Source organism: Ceratotherium simum, chromosome 4 (genome assembly GCF_057802395.1).
Source record: "Ceratotherium simum simum isolate JZ-2026a chromosome 4, ASM5780239v1, whole genome shotgun sequence".
In the NCBI taxonomy this organism is placed as follows: Eukaryota; Metazoa; Chordata; class Mammalia; order Perissodactyla; family Rhinocerotidae; genus Ceratotherium; species Ceratotherium simum.
The window spans coordinates 12,202,856-12,223,823 of NC_141903.1; the positions used below are offsets into that span (position 1 = coordinate 12,202,856).

Sequence of the window (20,968 nt, forward strand, 5' to 3'; positions counted from 1 at the left end):
CTCAGGAGACAGATTGAGATTGAAGAAGCAATGATGAACATAGAATTTGTTAAATGTGCGTAACTTTACACAAATAAGTGTATAAAATCATAATAATAAAGTTTAATTTTGTATGGGAAACAAGTAAAATGGGAGAAGATGATCTGAGTTAGACTCTTCCAAGATCTTCACATTATTCAAGTGAAACATAGAGATATTTATCAAAATGAATGCCTCGGTGTAGATCAAGAGTGTTACAATTGTGGGGCCGGTCCGGTGGAGCAGCGGTTGGTTATGTGCGCGCAGCCTGCTTCAGTGGGCTGAGGGTTCACAGGTTTGGATCCCGGGCGTGCACCAACACACCACTTGTCAAGCCCTGCTGTGGCAGCATCCCATATAAAGTAGAGGAAGATGGGCACAGATGTTAGCCCAGGGCAAGTCTTCCTCAGCAAAAAAGAGGAGGATTGGCATTGGATACTAGCTCAGGGCTGATCTTCCTCACAAAACAACAACAAAAAAAGTGTTACAATTGTGTTTGACAGATAATAATAGATCTCAGACGTCCCCCAAGATCTAGCACCCCTAAATTTTATCAAGCAAACCAGAAAACTTTTCAGAGGAAAAAGAGGTGCTATTAATAATTTCCCTGGATAACAGACACAAACCAGGATCATCCCAGGAAAATTGGGATAGATGGCCGGCTTCCCTCAAGAGCTGAGAGGTGTGGATGATTGAGCAGGTCTCTGGGCCCCTTCCCCACCCCCCTAGGACCTTCTGATGAGAAATTCCCTCTTTTTATTTATTTTATACCTCGTGCTTCTGTGTAAATGTTCACTTGAAAACAATATAATGGGCTTCTGTTGATTTTGCCTGCCCAGCATCAATTCCTCCTTCTTCTGGTAGTTGTGCCTCCATCTATTTTTGGAAGAACCACGCCTCCTCCATTCTCTATTATTCTCTATTGGTCTGTGCCAACTCCAGGAATGGCAACATCTCCCAGGTCTGGCCAATCAGGTCATTTTATTCTCTTGACACCTTTTGATTGGTTGCAGCATAAGCATATGAGTCAGGACAGCCCAACGAGAGTCAATTATGAGAATCATTAAGAAAGAGACAGCTCTTCCCGTTGGTTTTCTAGTTCTAAGGATTTTGTAAGCTTGCAGCTGCTGGGAACCAGCAGGTAGAGGGCCCGTCTGAGATCCATGCCAAACCAGAGAGAGGCACGGTCCACGGTCCTGACGACACGGTCTGCACCACTGAATCTAGTCAATCCTGAAGCAAACTATACCTGCCCCCCTACTCTGAGGTGAAGGGAGACAATATCCCCCACATCATTTATTCATATTTACTTACTAATTTTATCACTGTTGTTGTTGTTCTTATTTACTTAAGCCAGTGTGAACTAGGTTTCTCTACCAGCAAATGAAGGAATAATTAATAAGATGGACAGTTTGTGAAAACCTCTTGACCAAATTAACTTGGCAGTCCCTTTCAGCTCAGGTGACATGACTGAAGTGGCACCAGCTACATAAGAATGAGAATCAGAATTACTTTTTTCCATGTGCTATTATTCAAATCTATGGCTTGGAGCTGCAATAAACTTTTAAAATGCTGTTTCTAAATATAGATTTTTCTAAACCAACTCACCTTATAATTGGAAAAAAGGCCAGGTTTGTGCAGGTCTAAATTCACATTCTAAGATAGGCAGCTTATAAAACTTTGTTTAGGATCTGATTTTCAAAACATTTCTAGGGACTGGGTTAGATCACAGAAATTCAGCTAAAGCAAGAGGCTAGAATTAATGCTTTTGAATTTCTTTGCTTCCGATTCTAAATCTCATAATTACGTGTTATTTAAATGCACCATTATCAGTATTCCAGGGAGAGTCACAACGATAAAGTATCTGCTCAGTTCAAGGTGCCCTAATAACATGTAAGGGAAAATAGCTATTATTTTGCATTTTTTCTGAACCCTTGACTTAAGATTCTAAAATAGTCTATATTTGATGTATTGATGTATTACAATACTTTGATTTTTTAAATATAATTTATTATTTACATTAGCAACTAAGTTATCATATATTTTGAAAACAAAATTAAAATATACTATTGAACTGATGTGTCCCCACCATCCAACATTTCCTGGCACAGAGAAGTTCCTCAAATATTTGCTGAATGAATGATAAATGAATAAACATGCCTAAAATATATACAAAAAGCATGTATTAGGGGATATAAAAAGTGTAATAAAAACAGGAGAATGTACTTACTGCTAGTTGCTAGTTCCTAGTTAGACCAGGGTTTTGGAATGTGTATTCCCAGAAATACAGGTTCCAATGCCAGGCATCAGATTAAAAAAAAAAAAAAAATTTTCTCTGAACAAAAAGTTTGGAAAAACAAAGCTTCATACATATCTTTCCTGCAGGACTTCTCAGAGCCTTTAATATGCCAGTGTGCCTTTAAATATCCAAGAAGGGAGATAAGCAAAGCAGTGGTTCTTAGACATAATTCTCCTAATTTGACAACCAAACTTAATTTTTGTGAAATATTTCTTATTAAGAGTGTCTTCAGACCCCACTTTTGAGAAATGCTCCCAGACTCTCACTGCCAACATGTAGAAAAAGGCTTGCCTAATGTCATTTCCTTTGAGAAATGTACTGGAAAACATAGTAAAGTCAGAGAAAATTTTGTTATGAGTTCAGACACGCCATATAATTAACTGTTGTCATTGAATTATTGATTTTTATCTTATTTCAGGTGTATTTATAGAAATGAGTGTGATGTTTAAAATAATGGTTTACATATCAGAGCATTGATATGCCACTTACTTAGTAATTTGGAAGAAAGAGGTGGCATTTTCTCATTCCTCTGGGTTGCATTATGGCAAACACATCATATGGAGAGGCAGGTGTGTTTCTTGCATAGCAGAGGAATCCAACCTCCCCTTACTGGGATGTACAATTGAACTCTACAGAAAGATTTTTTCCTTGGATCCCAACAAAATAGAGAGCTTAGAGGAGCAGAATTACCCTGGATGTAGAACTGATCTGCATAAATTCATCAAAGGATCATGCTGCAGATGCAGAGATTATTTGAAAGAGGAAACGTGAATATCAAGCAACGTTTTAAAATAATGCCTGAAATAAAAAGGATAGTGTTTCAAAACTCAAATGCAGTTCTACATTTCTTATGTATCAATAAAATGTGGATAAACGTGTCAAAGAGAGTATTGAGTATTTCATTTGCTTCTTGTATTTAACCACATTTGGGGTTATCCCTTATTGATTTATGATTTTATTAAAGCCCTAGGGATATGTTTTCCTGCACATTTCTAACTGATGATTGAATGTGCATCTGATGTTTTGTAAAGAACATGTGGAATGCTTCCTTGCAAAGCTTCACCCTCTTTTAAAGCAATACTTATAATAGGAGTCCAATACAACAACAAATAAGCATCATTTGTTTCCCTCTTTATCTTATCTTTGTTCCAAAGGAATTTAAATGCAAATGTGAAATAGAATGAATACCAACAAATGCATCAACTGCTCTCAGAATATAATCATTGCAATCTATAAAGCATAACAGGCTCTCTCGTGCTGTCTGCTTACTGTCACAGTATTTTGTGGTTGGAAATACATTCTGTGGGTGTTATTTTGCAACCAAATTTGAAAAGGAACACTCTGAGGAATCATCTCAGTGTTTATGTGAAAAGAGTGTAATGTGTGTCTGTGCATGTATGGAACAGCTTTATTCTTTATTTAACTTATTTTCACAAAACAATTAAGGGAAATGTATTTTTAGCATCAATAATTAAAACCAGGGAACTGAAAGGGAAGGCTGATCTTCTCAGCCTTATCTAAGCAGGGCTTTCTCCCTCGTTACTAACAACATGCTCTTCTTTACAGTCTCCTGGCACGTGCTATTCCAGTTTATTGGCCACTTCTCACAACCTGCCTCTTGCCCTTACCTGAATACAGAACATCCCAAACATTAGTCCTTCTACCCTGAGAAATCACACCATGTGCCAACCTAGGTCAATCAGTTACATTTTTCAGTACTTTAAAATGGCCCAACAGGAATAAACTGGGTTTCTAGATCAGTGGTTCTTAACTTAATCACACACAAAATTCTCTAGGGTAACTTGGTAAACACAGACACTCAGACTTCAAACCCAGAGATTTAGGTTTAAGGTGGCTGGAGGAGGGCACAAGAATCTGGATTTTTAATATGCATCCCATATGATACGGATGCACGTGGTCCCAACTAAGGCTGATGGGCCAAATCTGGCCTACTGTCTGTTTTTCCAAATAAAGATTAGTTGGAAGACGGCAACATTTATTTGTTTAAGTATTGTCTATGGCCACTTTTGCACAACAATTAGAGATCTGAGTAGTTGTGAAAAGACCATATGGTCTGCAAAGCTTATGATGTTTACTATCTGGACCTTTACAGAAACGTTGGCCTCTGCTTTAAATGGTATTGTATTAAGTTTTATGCTTCAGACTTAAATTAATGTACCAAAATATTATCGTGTTATAATATGTATGTTTACTTCAGTATATGCCTCAACAACTTAAAACCCTCCAGTGGTATCCCATCATATTTAATTTCTTACCCTGGCCTGCAAAGCTCTTACTTGACATCTTTCCTGCTCCCTCACAAACCTCATTTCTTCCTTCTCTCCCTTAAGCCTTTGCTCACTGTGTCCCAGGCATACTGACCCTTCTTTCTGGGCCTCGAACATGCCACGTTTGTTCCTACCTCCCGGTCCTTTCACTTGATGCCACTTCGAAAACAGAGCATGTACTTTCATGCTTTTTTTTTTTTTTTAAACTCAATATATATTTATGGGACTTTTACCATGTGCTTAGGAATCATGCTAAATTCTTGGCATACACTGGAATAAGAGAAGTTTGGTTCTTTCCCTTAAGAAGCTTACAATCTCATTTAGGAGAGAAATACCAAGTAACTAAATACACAAAATCTGCAATAAAAAATCATGAGAAATGATATAATGTTAAACCACAGATGCCCTAAGAGAAAATAACATGAGAGTCCTGATTTGGTTTGGAAAGACACAAAAACCTCTCTTAGCAAGTGACATTTATACAAGATCTGAATATGAGTAAGCCTTATTCAGGAATTTTATTTTATTTTTATTCAACTTTCTGCAATGGGTATCTACTGAAGGATATTAAGCAGACGAATAACATGTTCCAATATCTGGCTTTAACAGAACACCACTCTTCTCTAAGATCCAGCATTCTGTACTTATCCATATTCTAACTCAACCTTCAATGACTGATATATTTTCTCTTGAACCTAGCAAAGTGTTCTGCAGGCTTCATGTAACAAATGGTTGAATAAATTAAAAACAGAGTTTATTTTATAAAAACAAGAAAGCCAATTCCTCCAAGGAGTTAATACTCACCTTTGAAGATCAACGGATTTCAAATATATTTTACGTTTCAGAAAAATGATCTGTCTTGGATAAGTCAACATGTCTGAGGTCTATTTACAAAGACTGTGGGGTGAGCACTGGATTCTAGTGGTGGGAATGCTATAGTTCTGTATCATTTTCACCTATCCCCTACCTTTGCTGCCCTTCCTAAAAAGCAAGTGTATTGCATATGGATTGAGCAAATTCTAGGATATTATACCAGGCCAGAGTATCAGAGATGGCATTTGTTAAAGAGATTAAAAGTTATGACACTTGTGGCCTAGGTGTTCCCACTTGCAAGCTATTCTGGTTTCCTTTGTTTCTGTCTTTGTCAGGGTCTGCTACATAATATGCAAGACCCACTGCAAAATGAAAATGCAGGCCTTTTGTTCACGTTATTAACAACTTCAAGAGCAGACAGTATAAGGTCCTTCTGAGCACAGGGCAACAGCACAGGTCACAAACCCATGAAGCTGGCATGGTTCCTCTCTTTATACGTGGGTCTTTAAGAGGGACTTAGAGGCAGCCATCTTGGGAGCAACTCAGAGTCACTGCAAAGGCCTGGATCGGGCAGCTGAACTCTACACGCTGGGACCAACTTATGCTCTTTTTGCTTTGCCTTTGTTATCTTCTGACTGGGAAGGATTGAACCTGCATCAGACTTAACTCAAATTTGAGAGTAAGATCCGGTTTGTAATTGCAGAAAAGTAGAAAAACAAGACTTTCCACTTGTATTAGTTCCAGGCTACTTAGCCCTAATAAATCCAGACAAAAAAGTCTTGTACATGTTGCAGCCCACCTCATTGGAGTTCTATATTGGTAACTGGGGTCAATGCCCAAATTAATAATAAAATGTCCCTGCGCCTATCTTATCTAGATTGTGCACACATGTTTCAAGAGTCCTCCAGGGGAAAAAGGGCTAGTCTAGGGCAGAATTTTGGGTTTAAAAATCTGTCTTAGACATTCTTACTCTCCACATCTATTGGCAAAACCATTTCAACACAACTCACAGAAAGATTAGTCCAATTCACTTGCTAATAGATGGCAGCATGTTTTGAGCCAAATAGTTGAACTAAAATATACAGCAACACCAAATCTTTTTTTTCTACCAAATTCACTCCCATGCCCACAGAAACAGCTTCGTGCTTCCAAAATTTGAGCAAATGCGATGTGACTGCTGCAGCAAAGCGTCATGATAAAGTGATTTTGCTCATGTTCAACACAGATTGGCAATTGGCCCAGAATATGTGTAAAGTAGGACAGTGAAAGTTTTCAGATTCTAACTGTACCAAAGTAATGGACATCTGTTGTTCGTGTATAGTGTTGGTAGAACTTTTCAAGAGAATGCCTTGCTTTCTCTTGGTCAAAAGGTAGACATATGATCACAATCAGGAAATGAACCCACCATCCTAGGAATTAGTCTTGATAGAATAATGCAAAGACAAAAATTGAGTGGAATCATGTGAGGAAAATTGTTTGTGTAGATTCATCCTATTTGTGCCTTGATGAGACTACAGATATATGCTCTTGTTAACCACTTCTCTGGAGCTGCCTGGCTTCCGTCCTATTCCAATGTCTTTCTTTTGGATCTGTTTATTCGTTTGATCTGATATTCCTTTCTAAAACATTCTTTATATTCAGAGTCAGATTCTGTTGCTTACAACCATTGAACCAACACCAGCACAAACACTAAGTGGCTACTGAATGCCCATAATTTTAAATAACTGACAAAATTACATATAAAATGAAGATAATGTTTATAGCCTATTGCACCTATTAGGTAGGCTTCGATGATTTAATTGTTTCTCTAATTTATTTATTTAACATTTTTATTAATAATAGGTACCAGCTTGGAAGCAACTTTACCACTGAGAATTCTAGTGCAAAAGTAGCACATCTGTGCTGACAAGATGGCTCACTAGATTGACCTAGATAATGAGTTGTATAATTTTGGCTTCACAACAGACACTGAACTATGAAAATATAAGTAAAGGAGTGAAAATTCAATCCTCTGTCCCTTATTCCATGTTATTTCTGAATGTATCACCTAGTAGAGATATTACTTCACCTCATTGCTGGGAAATGTAATTTACAGTTTTTTAGAGTCACGTCATCAACAAACCCTCCCTGTAATCACTGTATATTGATGAATGACTTCAAGATGAAGAGGTCAGATGTGTCAGATGAGTATCATGCTAAAGAAGATACAATGCTGAATAATTCCCACCTCCATGCAAAATGTGGAATTCTCTTGAATTTGCCAAAAACTTATTGAGTAGTTACTCTGTTAGCAGAGTCAGTACTAGAATGAAGTGAGTGAGATGCACAGGGAGCAACAGTTAAGGAGGCACTCACTCTCCATGTCATGCGAGTGCAGAGTTAGCACCTGAGAGTGAGTGCCTCCTTCAATGTTGCACCCTAGGTACCTCATTTGCCATACTTTAGTCCAGGCCCTGTTTGCCAGGTCAATCAAAAGCTCTAAAGAGGAATACTCATCCATTCAAATCTGATAGGGGCAAGACAGGTTCACAAAGAACTCTAAAATAAGGCTGAATAATGTATGTACCATAGCTGAGAGACAAAATAATTGATGATACAGAAAAACTGCACTGAATAGGGAAAACCAGTAAAGGTTCAGTGAAAGGAGTAGCGTTTGAGATTGGTTGACTGTATTTGTTTTCTCTTTTAGAAAACACAACTCAGACTGACTTAAGCAAAAAGACAAATGATTGGTTTATATAATTAAGAATTCCAGGGGTGTGGTGTGACTTGATTTGGGGGGGCTCATATGATCTTACCAAGAACTGGTTTCTTTTTTCCTTTCTCCTTCTGGGTTGACTCCATTCTCCAATAGCCAAGATGGCTCTGGTAACTCTAGACCTTCCATTCTTTCAGGTTCAAATCCAACAGGAATAAATGAAGACTGCTTCCCAGTGGTTTCCTTAAAAGCCCTCAGATTAGCTGTTTGTCTAGCTTAAGTCACATGCCATTCCAGAACCAATCCCTATGGGCAAAGAAATGTAGGGTGCTGATTGGTTTAGCCCTAGGTCACATGACCCACCTCTGGAACAAGGGCTGGATTGAGGGTTTGGAAAGGGTGAAGTCAGGAAAAATAGACACTGGGAAGACAAAAAGCTTCAATAAATATGCCATAAATATGGGTCAGATATTGATTATTAGAGACAAGGACTATTAGAGACAAGAGATAAGCAAAAAGAAAAATAGGCAGAAAATACTAGGCAGTATTCAGAATTAGTAACTTATCTAACTTAGGTCAAGTGCAAAATATATTTGTGCTACTTAAACATATAGTTATTTCCCTGTTACTCTATTTTTTATCATATTCTTTGTTTCTCTCATACAACTTATATGTGTACGTGTGTGTGTGTGTGTGTGTGTGTTTGGCTTTTCTCTTCCATTAGACTGAAAGTTTCATGTTCGTATTGTTCAATGTTGTATCCTTAGAATCTTGTATATTGTTGGCCCTCAATCAATATTTGTTGAATAAATAAAGGGATGACTTAAAAGCAGGAAATTAGCCTGGAAAAGTAGTCAGGGTCACATTGTACAGGACTTTGAAAGTCAGGGTAAGGAGTTTAGACTTTATTATATGGCTAATAAATGTTTGGGAGCGTGGAGATCAAATGATCAGAGCTGTACTCCAAAAAATAAATTAATTTTACAGCTTTATAACCTGGAGTGAAAGAAAGAGAAAACAGGGAGAAGTTAGATGACCTGTTGGAGGTTATTTCACTATTTCATGTCCTGAGGACCTCATTTGAGTGACAATAATGGCAATGGGAAAGGGAAAGTACAAATAAAGGTATAAATAGAAAAGTTAGTAAGCAATTAAAGGGAGAGAGGGATGGAGAGGAGTAAAAAGGAATGAGATTGTGCATCTGGTTTCCTGTAACAACAGAGATGCCATTAACAGAAGTCAGAAGCCATAGCTGCTGGGTGGTTTGGGGAAGGATATGACGAATTACACCTAGGGCATGCTGACCAGAATTCAAGTAGGATACATTCTACTAGCTGTTAGAAATGCGAGTATGGACTCAGCACAAATTTGGGGCTAGAGACTTCTCCTCCCAAAAGAGGAAGATGAGGAGGAGGAGGGGCAGGAGAAGGCTGAAGTCGTGGAAGAGGATTTTTATAAGCGGTGAGGAGGAAGAGAAAGGAAGGAAGGGGTCCAAAGTAAAAAATTACTGTTAAATATAGTAAAGAATTTGGATTTTATTCTAAATATGGTAGTCCCCCCTTACCCATGGGGGATACGTTCCAAGACCCCCAGTGGATGCCTGAAACTGTGGATAATACTAAACACTATATATACTATGTTTTTTCCTATGATACCAAAACATAGGTATGATAAAGTTTAATTTGTAAATTAGGTACAGTACGAGATTAACAACAATAAATGATAATAGAACAATTATAACAATATACTGTAATAAAAGTAGCAACCTCAGCATACACTTTTTTTTCTTTCCTTATTAAGCTGAGAACTTGAACCTTTTCACTTAAAGGAAGCACTTATGGTTTCCTTTGCCATATCCCAATTGCCAGCATCACTATTCTTGCACTTTGGGGCTATTATTAAGTAAGATAACGGTGACTTGAACACAAGCACTGTGATATCTCGACAGTGGATCTGGTAACCGAGATGGCTACTAAGTGACTCACAGGTGGGTAGCATATACAGCAAGGAAACACTAGACAAAGGGATGATTCACAACCTGGGAGGGACAGAGAGGGACGGCGTGAGATTTCATCACACTACTCAGAATGGAGCACAATTTAAAACTTATGAGTTGTTTATTTCTGGAATTTTCCATTTAATACTTTCAGACCACAGTTGACCATGGGTAACTAAAACCTCAGAAACTGAAACTATGAATAAGGGGGGACTACTGTATAGTATAGTGAGAAACTCTGGATGGTTTTTAAACAAAGGAATGATGTGCTTTGATTTAAATTTTAAAAAGAAGACTTTGGATGCTATATAGAGAGTAGAATTAAGGTCAAGTAACTGCCAGTCCCAGAGACAGATGTATTAATCCTTGATTCCTCACTGTTAACCTAGGCTAGTTGATCATGGTCCTCCTTCTAGTCCTCCTTCTAGAACAAATCAAAACAAAACAAATCAGAACAAAACTCTACCATTAAGAAGTGAAAGGAGGAGGAGGAGACAGCAGGGGGAGAGAAAAGGATTAGTGAAATAGGATCTTCAGGCCATGTTACAGCTGCAGAAGTCAGGCTGAGATAATTAAGTAGCTGGGGAGAAAAGGCAATGATGACACCCAAATGCAATGTCTGCATCCTCTGCTCTCTACCACTACGCTATACTTGCTCCTGAGGGGTTCAGGCTAATTTCTCAAGAAGCTGGACTGACCAGGATTTCTTTGGGTAATGCACGTGGTAGATAAAAATTTGGAAGCTAAGTGTATTCAAAACAGAAAGGACCTCTTTGTTTGAACTGTATTGGAACAAAGAGCTTAGATAACTTGTCCAAGATCACACAGGCACTTAGAATGAGAGGTGGACACAGCAACCAGCCTCCTGAGTCCCATGGGGTAGAGTGATTTTCCCAATCATGTGGACTCTTTCTATGCTGAAACTGAACAGGATCTTGAGAGTTATAGGTTGTAGTTGTAAACTGGGAACTTTTATAGTAGAAGGGCATGAGTTTGGAAGCTACAGGAACGTAGAAGGTAACTTCAACCTACAAAGGAAACAGGCCAGGAGTAAGATAAATGTCTTTTTGTGAAGCTGAATATCACTTACCATTAACCATCATATATCCAGCCTTACACTTTGTTCTTACAGTTTTGCCTGGCCCTGACATTTATGTGAACACACAAACTCTAATGAAGATATTGACGCACAAAGGAAATTAGTGTGAGAGGTGGTTCTTATTTGGAGGCTGCTGAGGGGTATCCATTTTTTTTTTTGAGCCACATTTCAAGTAGGGTTAATGACAACAGTTTCCCATAAAATGAGGATGCCCTTTTGTTAATGTACAGTGTCAATGTCCTTGTCCTCATAAACATGTTATTTTGTATTCATAGTAATAACTAACATAACTCTCACTATTTGAAAAAATTGTGACAACAGGATTTAGTTTTTACTTCCAAGTGTAATAGTTGGCAAGCAAAAAGACTATTTAGATGATTTTGTTTATTCTGCTTGATTTCTGGATCACAGAGTGCTTGAACCATAGACTGTCAATTTCTCTACCTGTGGAATCATCGTGACAAGTCACAGAGAATCCAGGTGACAGCCCCTTACAGCTCATACCTGATCCAGTTGTACCCACACATTCACGGTAAAAATATTAGCCATTTAATCTTCGGTGTCACCTCTGCTTCTTAAGTATCAATTCAATGTTGTTTTGCCTCCCAGCTCATCTGGTTTGACTTTCTGCAGTCCTTGTTGTGCTTGGTTTTCTAAATACCCTGCATGTTGCAAAAGAAATGGCTTCATTTTGTTCAAGCAACTATCACAAATAAAACCAACCTTATTGTAATGTGTCTTAAAGCCTTAGTTAGGAAGCTCTTAACAACCTTTCAAAGGTAGATCAGCATTAAAGATGTATTACCGGGATCTCATAAAAGTTAAATATATTTCCCAGGAACCTTAGCTGAATTAGGGGCAAAGCCAGAAAAAAGAATTATTACCTCTACTTTAGCCTTTAGGCCATGTTATAAGAACAGACACCCCATCAAACAACTTCATAAATGTGAAGAACCTAATTAGAAAATTAATTCCCAATTATGCATATAGAACAAAGTCTGCTAAATGAGGAAGAGACCACAGTGGGCAAAGTCAAAGCAATGTGGAAATTCTTTCAGTTGGGAAACCTGCTTCTTACAGAAGGGTATAGATATTGAGACCAAGGGAACACCATTTATTTTATGGAAAAAGACCCTGCGGCTTCATTTCTCTGGCCTTGGGGCCTTTCATTATTACTTACAGAAGGTCAGGGAGTCCTAAAACTCTATGAAGTATGGGCCATCTCCCACAGTGGGAGTGAGAATAAAGAAAAAACAAAACAATAAAACCGGATCAGCCAATATTTTAAATGAGTAATTGCAGAGTCTTGATGTATGCATGCTTTATCTATATGGCTCAATTTCCATTTGAAAAACTACAAAATGCCCATGCATGGAAATGCATATTTTCTCTTTGAAATACTGAACCGTACTCTGTTGCCTGAGATACTTTGATACAAATCTACTACTTATATAAGGACAAGGGATTCATAGACAAGAGGATCAAATATATTACATTTGCTTAGATACTTAATACGATGTTAGCACCCTTAAGGTATGATGCTGACAGCCTGGGTAACTAACAGGTTCCTCTAAAACACATCCATATCGCTCCTGCCTGTTTTCCAAGAAAACAGTCACATTATACCACCTCTTTAAATGGGTTTCACATGCAATTAAAATGAAAGTGCCATAATGGGCCACGACATAAGAACAAAACACACTCTTAGAAGGTTTTCTCGTGTGTTTTTTTTTCTGAGCACTGAAAATTATCTCGTTGTCAGCCCTGTGGCATGGTCACAATGCAAGGGGCTCAGACTTGGGAAACGTGTTCATTAGGAGAATTGGATTACTAGGCAAGGTGCCAGGTTGTGTTGCCTCGTTTGGAACAGAAAGGAGAGCTGAGTTCTCCAGCACCACCTGCCCGTCAAACCCGTGAGCATTTCTCAGCCTTTCAGGTCAACTTGGAGGATGTTAACTTACATCAACAAAGGAAAGGGCAGGAAATTTGACTCCAAACCCATTAATTTAATATACTGTCTTACAAATCAAGATTGTGCTGCAGGAGATATTCAGGGTAGTGTTAACCAGGAGTTACACATATAAGAGAAATGAGAGTTTCCAATTAAGATCTAAGGAGGAAATTATCAAGTTGTATGCTGTCTGTGGTGTGAAAGATGCTTAAAATCTGATCCCGAAAGTCATTATTTTACGATCAATGAAACCAGAAGGGCTCTGAGGGAGAAGTCTGCTAACTCAGGATGGTACCATGGTAGAAGAAGAGGCTCAAAACTGGGGCCACTGCTAGGGAGGGGCCACAGACCGAGCCCTTCTCATTTGCCTGAGAGGCACTGGAAAGTTGCCCTAAAAATCCTCAGATCAAAGTACAGGCAGTTTGAGAACAGAGCCTTCAAACTGTCTCCTAGTCCCTCAAACCAATTTCGACTAGTAATTAACTGATTCCCAACATCAAAAGGTGAGATATCCCAGGAGGAGTCAAGGAAGATCAAAGCCTGTGGTGAGGGGTCCCCCTGCACCCCATCCACCTCCGCCCTCTTTCCCAGACAGACATCCATCCAATTGCAGCAAGAGAACAGTCGCATTGCTTCTCACTAGAGACCAACATCAAACAGACTTCCGAATAACTTGCTAGAGTTTTCAAGCTCTGTTAGGAGAAAAGGAGGAAGGTAACAGGTATGTGACCATATGGTCCGGATTTTCTAGGGTGGTCTAGGTTTCTAATATTCAGTCCTGTTGTCCGCATTGCTGGGACAGATCCCCAAAAGGAGTCATCATGGTAAAGAAAAACTGGGCAGTGCCTGGCACACAGTATATGATCAGCAAATGTTAATTCCTTTCTTTTACATATAAACAGACAGTAGAATTACAACTATTATATTTGTTCAAATATTTTGTGTTTGTGTATATGTGTGTGTGTGTACCTTTATAACATAAAAGGAAAGAGCATTGCACACTGGCTTTCAATACTTTGTCTAAGCCAAGTGCTGGACACAAGCCTGACAGAGCTGGCTGTTTTCCGTAGGGCCCTTACTAGGACATTTTTATATGACATTCTGAAATGCGCTTGATTAGTCTGGCTCGCCTTGCTTCATTCATACCACTGGTTAATCTCCATGGTTTTCCACAAAGGTATGCACACATACGGATGCACCCAACCAGATCCTGGGGATTGCCTTTTGGACAGAGAAAAGCTATAGCCAAAGCTTTTACAGATTTTGTGCCCCAAGAACTCTTTGAAACAAAACTTCAGGGTGACTTGAGGTCAAAATGTACCTAAGGATTTAATACAGGAGAAAAATGAGAGGGACAGTCAGGCTAGGGCTCAAGTTTCTAAATTGGGAAGGGTTCTGCCAGTACGTTAGGCTCAAAATATCTAAAACTGAACCTACAAGCACTTCCTGCAGGAGGGGGTCAGACTGTGGGGCACCTCCAGGGCAGATGCACATTACTCCTTTCCCTGCTCCCGTCCTTGGGAATGTCTGCCCATGTGAAATGATTCAGCACATGCTGAATGAACTCAGATCTTCCCTTCGAAACATGCTGCTTTTCTTATGGTTTTATGTTGTCAGTGGAGCCAACATCTTTCTTGAGAGTCTCCATCAACATCTATAATTTCTTGGATCTTTACCCCCATCCTGGATCCATCAAGTCCACCAATTTCTCATCTGTCTGGTAGTTTCCAATGCTACGATGCTAATTTCAGTCCTTATGACTCTTCTGTAAACTGTAATGCCTCAGGACTGTTTTCCTTATTCCAAACCACCGAACATAGCACTGACAGATTAATTTGCAGAAGTTGCACTTTTGTATCATCACACCCCAACCCCTGGAACTCTTTGAGAGTTCCACATTGCCTACAAGAGATAAATTAAGTAGGGAAATTGTCCTGTATCTCCAAATCCTATCTAGGTTTTAAAGGGCTTCCCAATTGCTGCATTCTCTCCTGTTAGCTGCATGCAACCTTTATCCTCCTCTTGATTTTGACCCAGATTTTCAAGAAGATGGAAGGAACAATTGGCTTGAGTTGAATTACAGAGGTGTCTTTTTCATGAGCCATCAGGCTTGCCATAGTCTTTCCACTCTCAATTATATGCCTGACACTGCAGTTGAATGTTACTTTTTAACTTTGCACTTATGCTATTATTTTTCTTATCATAGGGTCAGGGGAAATATGGAATGTTCTCATTGCTCCCATGTCTCTAATACCAGTCATTTTGGTTCACTCATTTATATCAACTGCTTAGCTCCAGTACACACCAGAGTTTGTGTCTCCTGCCCCATAGCTGTTGTGTAACTGAAGTAGAGCAGACCAGCCCCTAAGGAGAAGTTAGCCACAACTCAAAGTTTTAGCACCAAATTGTCTCATTTTCTAAGGTTCAGCTTGGTTTCTTCAGAATGACCTCTTGTATTTTCACATTTCTCCTTTCTTTTGGCATTTTAATGGCAATAACCATACCTCCACCACATTTAATAACATCTTCCAGAAATAAGCCAGCTCTTTGATAATGACCCACTGCGCTGATACCATCAGCAAATAATACCCAAGGATAATAACACAAACCTTTCACAGAAAAGAATAGCTACAAGGTGAAACCCATTACTTGGAATGAATACAGGAAAGGATTTTTTTGTTGTTGTAATAAACAATCTTTTTTGTTTTTTGTTTTTCTTTTTACATACAGCTCCTTCAGGAATAACCTTTGTGAAAACATAAAGATATCAAAGTTTAACTTTTTGACCTTTCTTTCTCTAAACTAACATTGATAACGTACTGTGAAACTCTTATTTACTGGATAACATCCACTGAAGGTCTTAAGAAAGCATTCTTTAAAAGCTCTATTGTCTATTTCCTTTTAATCCTTCATGTTTACTTGAAAAAAAAAAAAATCTCTGCTTTCTAAATTACGTGTCCCTGACAAAAGGAAAAGAACACACAAGTTTTTCTTGTGAAGAGCATCAAAGAAGCCTCAGAGATTGAGGGGGAGTTTCTGGTTGATTTTCAGTCTTGGTTTGATTGGTGCTTATGACTCCCTGTGGCAAGTGCAGCCGCCCTAGCCCTGTGTGTGATGGTCATCACCACCATCTTTCTCCGCCCACCCTCCCTCTATGCCTGCACACTGCTTTTTCCTCACTGCTGCCATTTCTTTCCATCCCAATTTACACTGATTCTTCCCTCACCCCAGCCATGAGTCAGACATCTTAAGAGATCAGGGAAATGAGAATTTAATTCTGCTCAAGAAAAGGCACCTGGTGCAAAATGAACCTCTCATTCTTTAGATTAATAAACTAAGATCTTCGAGGTCATTTGACTTGTTAATGTAGTTGAGGAGCTGGCAGGTGTGGGGAGGGGCAGGTCTCCTGTCTGCCATTTTGAGAAACAGTTTAGCATAACTGTTAAGAGCACGGACTTTTAAGATTAGACAGAGCTAGAGTCAAGTCCCAGCTCTGACACTTACTAGCTTTGTGATTTTGGACAAGTTACTTGACCTCTTTTAACCTCAGTTTCTTCATTTGCTAAATGGAATAATGATAGAAACTATATCACAAGGCATTTATCGTATGGAATCCTCCCAATGGCTACACCATTTATTGAGGACACAATTCTACCCTTACTGTTATTGTTTAGTGACCACAAACCCACTCACTGACCCTTTTTACAACCCCCGGAATTGCTTAAGTCTTGAAATCCACACTATCTTTGGAAGGCCCTCTCCTACCCCAGGGAAAGGAAGACAGTGTTTGCCCCACTTAGAAGAGAAACTGGGAAAACACAAAAAGCCAAATGTTATGTGAGAAAAACACGAGCTCAAACCTCAGGTTGCAAAGCACATTTATGCTGCTCCAGGAATTTCATGTGAAACACCCATTACCCAAGCTGGTTTAATTTGTTTAGTTAATAAACTTTATACGACCCATTTTTATTTAGCATGCATACTAGAAGCTTTTTTATATAATTTCTGAGTCCACAGTGGCATTCTCTCCCTGAACATTTATGACATTCCACAACTCAACTTCCAAAGAAACCCATTATGAAATTAAATGGATCCAGGTGGATAATTTGAGAGGGTAACGATATTGCATGCAGCAAAGACAATATGTAAATATTGCAGCAATCTCTCTGACACGGTATTAGAATATGAAAGAAAATGAAATCAACAAAACTATGAGATACTGAATTAATTCACTTTCAAATATTAAAAGTAATGAATCTTCTACTTATTTTCAGATTCCTATGACTCATCTTAATACTATGATAATTTTTAACTCCATTACATTACTTAACACATATTTGCATCACAGCACTCTACAAATGAAGGCCTGGCACTTTTTTTCAACTACAGTTTGCTAGAAATTGCTTTTATATTTTCACCATTCTGGGTTTGAATAATCTATTGTGCAATTATTTTTTAAAAAGTGCAACAAGACAGCCAACACTTGACATGGTGTTTTCTTTACAAGACGAACAAATAAATAAGGAAGTATAATCAGCCACACTAGGTAAGATACAGAGAATAAAACTCTATACTGAATCTGGATCTATCTTGTCTTCACTGGAAATGTGTTTTCCCTTCAGTTTTTATATACATATAAATAATTAAATAAATATAGGCCTTTAAAATTTTTTAACGGAAGTGGTTGGAATATTATTCAGCAATAAAAAGCAATGAACCACTGACACAGGCTACACCCTGGATGAACCTCAAAAAGATTATGCCAAAATGATTATGTGACTGAGACAAATCAGACACAAGAGATCATATATTGTGTGATTCCACTGATAGGAATCAGTGTCTAGAAAAGGCAAATTTATAAGAACAGAAAGTAGATTAGTGATCACCTGGAGCTGGGAGAGGGAATGGGGATTAACTTTAAACAGGCACAAGGGATATTACTGGGGGACACAAATGTCCTAAATCTTATTTATGGTGATGGTATCTGTAAAGTCACTACAAATCATTGACTTGTATACTCAAATGGGACAATTTTGTGATATATAAAACATACCTCAATAAAATTGTTTATAAAAACAACCCGGAAGCTGTAATTGACACATAGATGATTTAAAACTAATTGCAAGGCAGGCTATTTGAGAAAGGAACTTTTTGCCATCATGTCATCAAAAGGACACATCTCCCTTTGCAGTGACACATGGGGACATCTTCTGTGGGAACCTTGACGTAAGCGTATCCACTGAGCACTGTGGCACTGCTGACCACGTACGAAGGCACGGGCTTTATACGTCGAGGCAGTTTCTTACACTCTCCTCCACAGAAGACAGTGTCCCTCCCACTGCACCTCTTTCTCACACACTGTATCCAAACAATGCATACTGAGGTGGGTTTAATATCCACAGACTTGATGTGCAAACTCAAAGTATATCACGGAGGTTAGTTCTTCATTCCTTCTTTGAGTTCAGTAAGTTTGGCTAAGCACTGTATTTCCTCGATTCAACAATGCTGTATGTCCAATCCTTTTATAGTTCTATCATATTTTTTTATTTCCATCTTAAATCTTTTGGTTTTTAAGCCCTACTATGATACTTGTACTATACTTCCTGGGCACAATAATAAATAATAGCTGTATATCACACAGGCAATAAAAGCTCATAATAGACTCAATTTGGTGTGCAAGCGTATGTATGTATGTATAGAAACATATCTGTAAATGCTGTGTGTAGGGAGCTTGAGGAATGGGAGTGAAAATAGTTCACTTGCATGTCTAATGCATCTTTGGAACAGCTACATATGTCTCTCTGTCAACTGTGTACAGTTGTCTCAGCAGAGAAGAGCTCATTTTGTAAATACCATCTACGCCAACACTTAAGTTGCTGTATTTTGAGATTGCGTCTCTCTTTTCACATTCATTGTCTCCTTCTCATTTCCTCAATATGTGATATTTTGGAAACCTGGGGTGGAGCCAAAGAGAAAAAGGTACAGAGCCCGAAAAAGAACAATTCGTTACTTTTTAGCTAAGGGAGCAGGCAAAGGAGAAGCCACCAGTGTATGAGTGTCATTTTTGTGCCAGGCTCGGTGGTATGCTGGTGGGTCTTCTCTCTATATTATTTTCTTTAGTTCTTGCAACAACATTCTGAAGCAGGTTTTATCTTTTCCTTTCACTGATGAGGAAGTTGAAGCTCAAAGGAAAGTTAACTAACTAGCCCAGGTTCACTGAGCTAGTAAGTGAAGTAGACAGACTTGATTCTGATGCCAATTTATTTCATGATTAAAACTGATTTTCATGCTCAGTAACTTTTACTATCTTAGTAAAGATAGTAAATATTTAGTAAACTCCTATAGTGTGTGTTCTGCTCCTTTGTCAATTCTGAAAGGATTGTCTGAGAGATGAAACATCAAGAATTCTGGGAGGAAAAGAGAGTAGCCACCTTTTCATGAAAACCAAATGCTTGTTTGTTTTATGAACCATGCTGAAAAATTCCTTACTTCCTCAATGAACGGCCTAATTGGAAGGGGTGTCTTTGTAATTATAATGACCTCCTCCTGCAATCAGCCATGATATGTAGGTGATAAATTATTGATCTCCTATCTCACTATGGCTAACTACTCTCCATGGTTTATTTGGTTCTGTGAGCCTGTCATTATGGAAATAAGTGGGTGACATACTTTGATACAAATTTGACTGTTAGATTTTACAATGAACTTCTATGAACATATGTACTAACACAGTAAGACCTCATAATTCTGAAAGTTATTTTCATGTTTACCTTATTAAGTCATTTACAACAAAGGTTCTCAAACTTAAGTGTGTATCAGAATTCTATGGAAGAGTGGAGAAAAGTCAAGATGGCGGCGTGGGCAGACTCTGAACTCACCTCCTCCCGCGGACACAGCCAATTTACAACTACTCGTGGAAAAATTACCCCTGAGACAGAACTGAAAACTGGATAAGAGGAACTCGTGCAACAAAGGACAATCCTAATTGCGGTGGAAGAGGCAGAAACACCCTTCTTGAGAGGAAAAACGCCGCCTTCACAAGCCGCAGCGCCTCACGGCCGCCGGGAGCAGCCCACAGGTCCGCAGCCCTCCCTGGAGGCGTGGGGCCCTGAGCTGGGGAGCGCCCCCGCTGTGGGCATTTTGTGGACCCAGCACAATCGAGACAAGTGGTATAATATCCGACTTTGCCTGCTACTAAAACATTGGGGAGTCCCCCCAGAAAAGCTGGTTCACAAAGAAATTAAAACTGGCTCTTAAAAGGCCCATGCGCAAACTCACCCGTTTCATAAAGCAACCTAAAATCACCAGAAAGAAAGGTGCACGGTGCTTTGGTGAAAAGAGACTCACCTGATAGGCCCTGAGTGCATCTCGGTGAGAGGGGAGACCTCTCCAGGGACTGGGACATTGGCGGTGGCCATTGTTGTGGCCTGGTGTGAGCGTGCTGACACAGATGCCATTGGAGTCCTCCCTGGGGCCTGCTAGCCCAGGTCTGCCCCACCCACTAGAGCACTGATTTAATCCAGCTCAGCCAGGGCAGGCAGCCCACCCTAGAGACGGGCCCCACCCAACAACAAGCCCTCAGGCAACTTGTGGGCTTACATAGATTGGTGACTGGATTCTCTGCAGCCTGGCAACTGAGCCCACTTCAGTGGGGCAGGGCGTGCACAAGGAGCCGGCAGAGAGTGTGGGGAGGTGGTGGAGTGTGTGGAGCTCCCGCCATGGAGAGACTGGGTCCACTTCAGGAAGTTGGGGTGCACACACGGGGCAGGACTGTGTTGACTGTGTGTGTGGACCTGTGGGCGGCAG

The 20,968-nt window shown here is 39.3% G+C and overlaps 1 protein-coding gene across 2 annotated transcripts in view; it reads right to left on the minus strand.

Moving 5' to 3' along the window:
• TENM2 (teneurin transmembrane protein 2) overlaps positions 1 to 20,611 on the minus strand; it is a 573,466-nt gene extending 552,855 nt beyond the window's left edge. For both annotated transcript variants that reach the window (XM_087429448.1, XM_014786118.2), the window contains exon 1: positions 20,510 to 20,611. In XM_087429448.1, coding sequence (XP_087285574.1) covers positions 20,510 to 20,567 — 58 coding nt within the window. In that variant the 5' untranslated portion in view covers positions 20,568 to 20,611. The remainder of the gene's footprint in view (positions 1 to 20,509) is intronic.
• Positions 20,612 to 20,968: the final 357 nt, after the last annotated feature.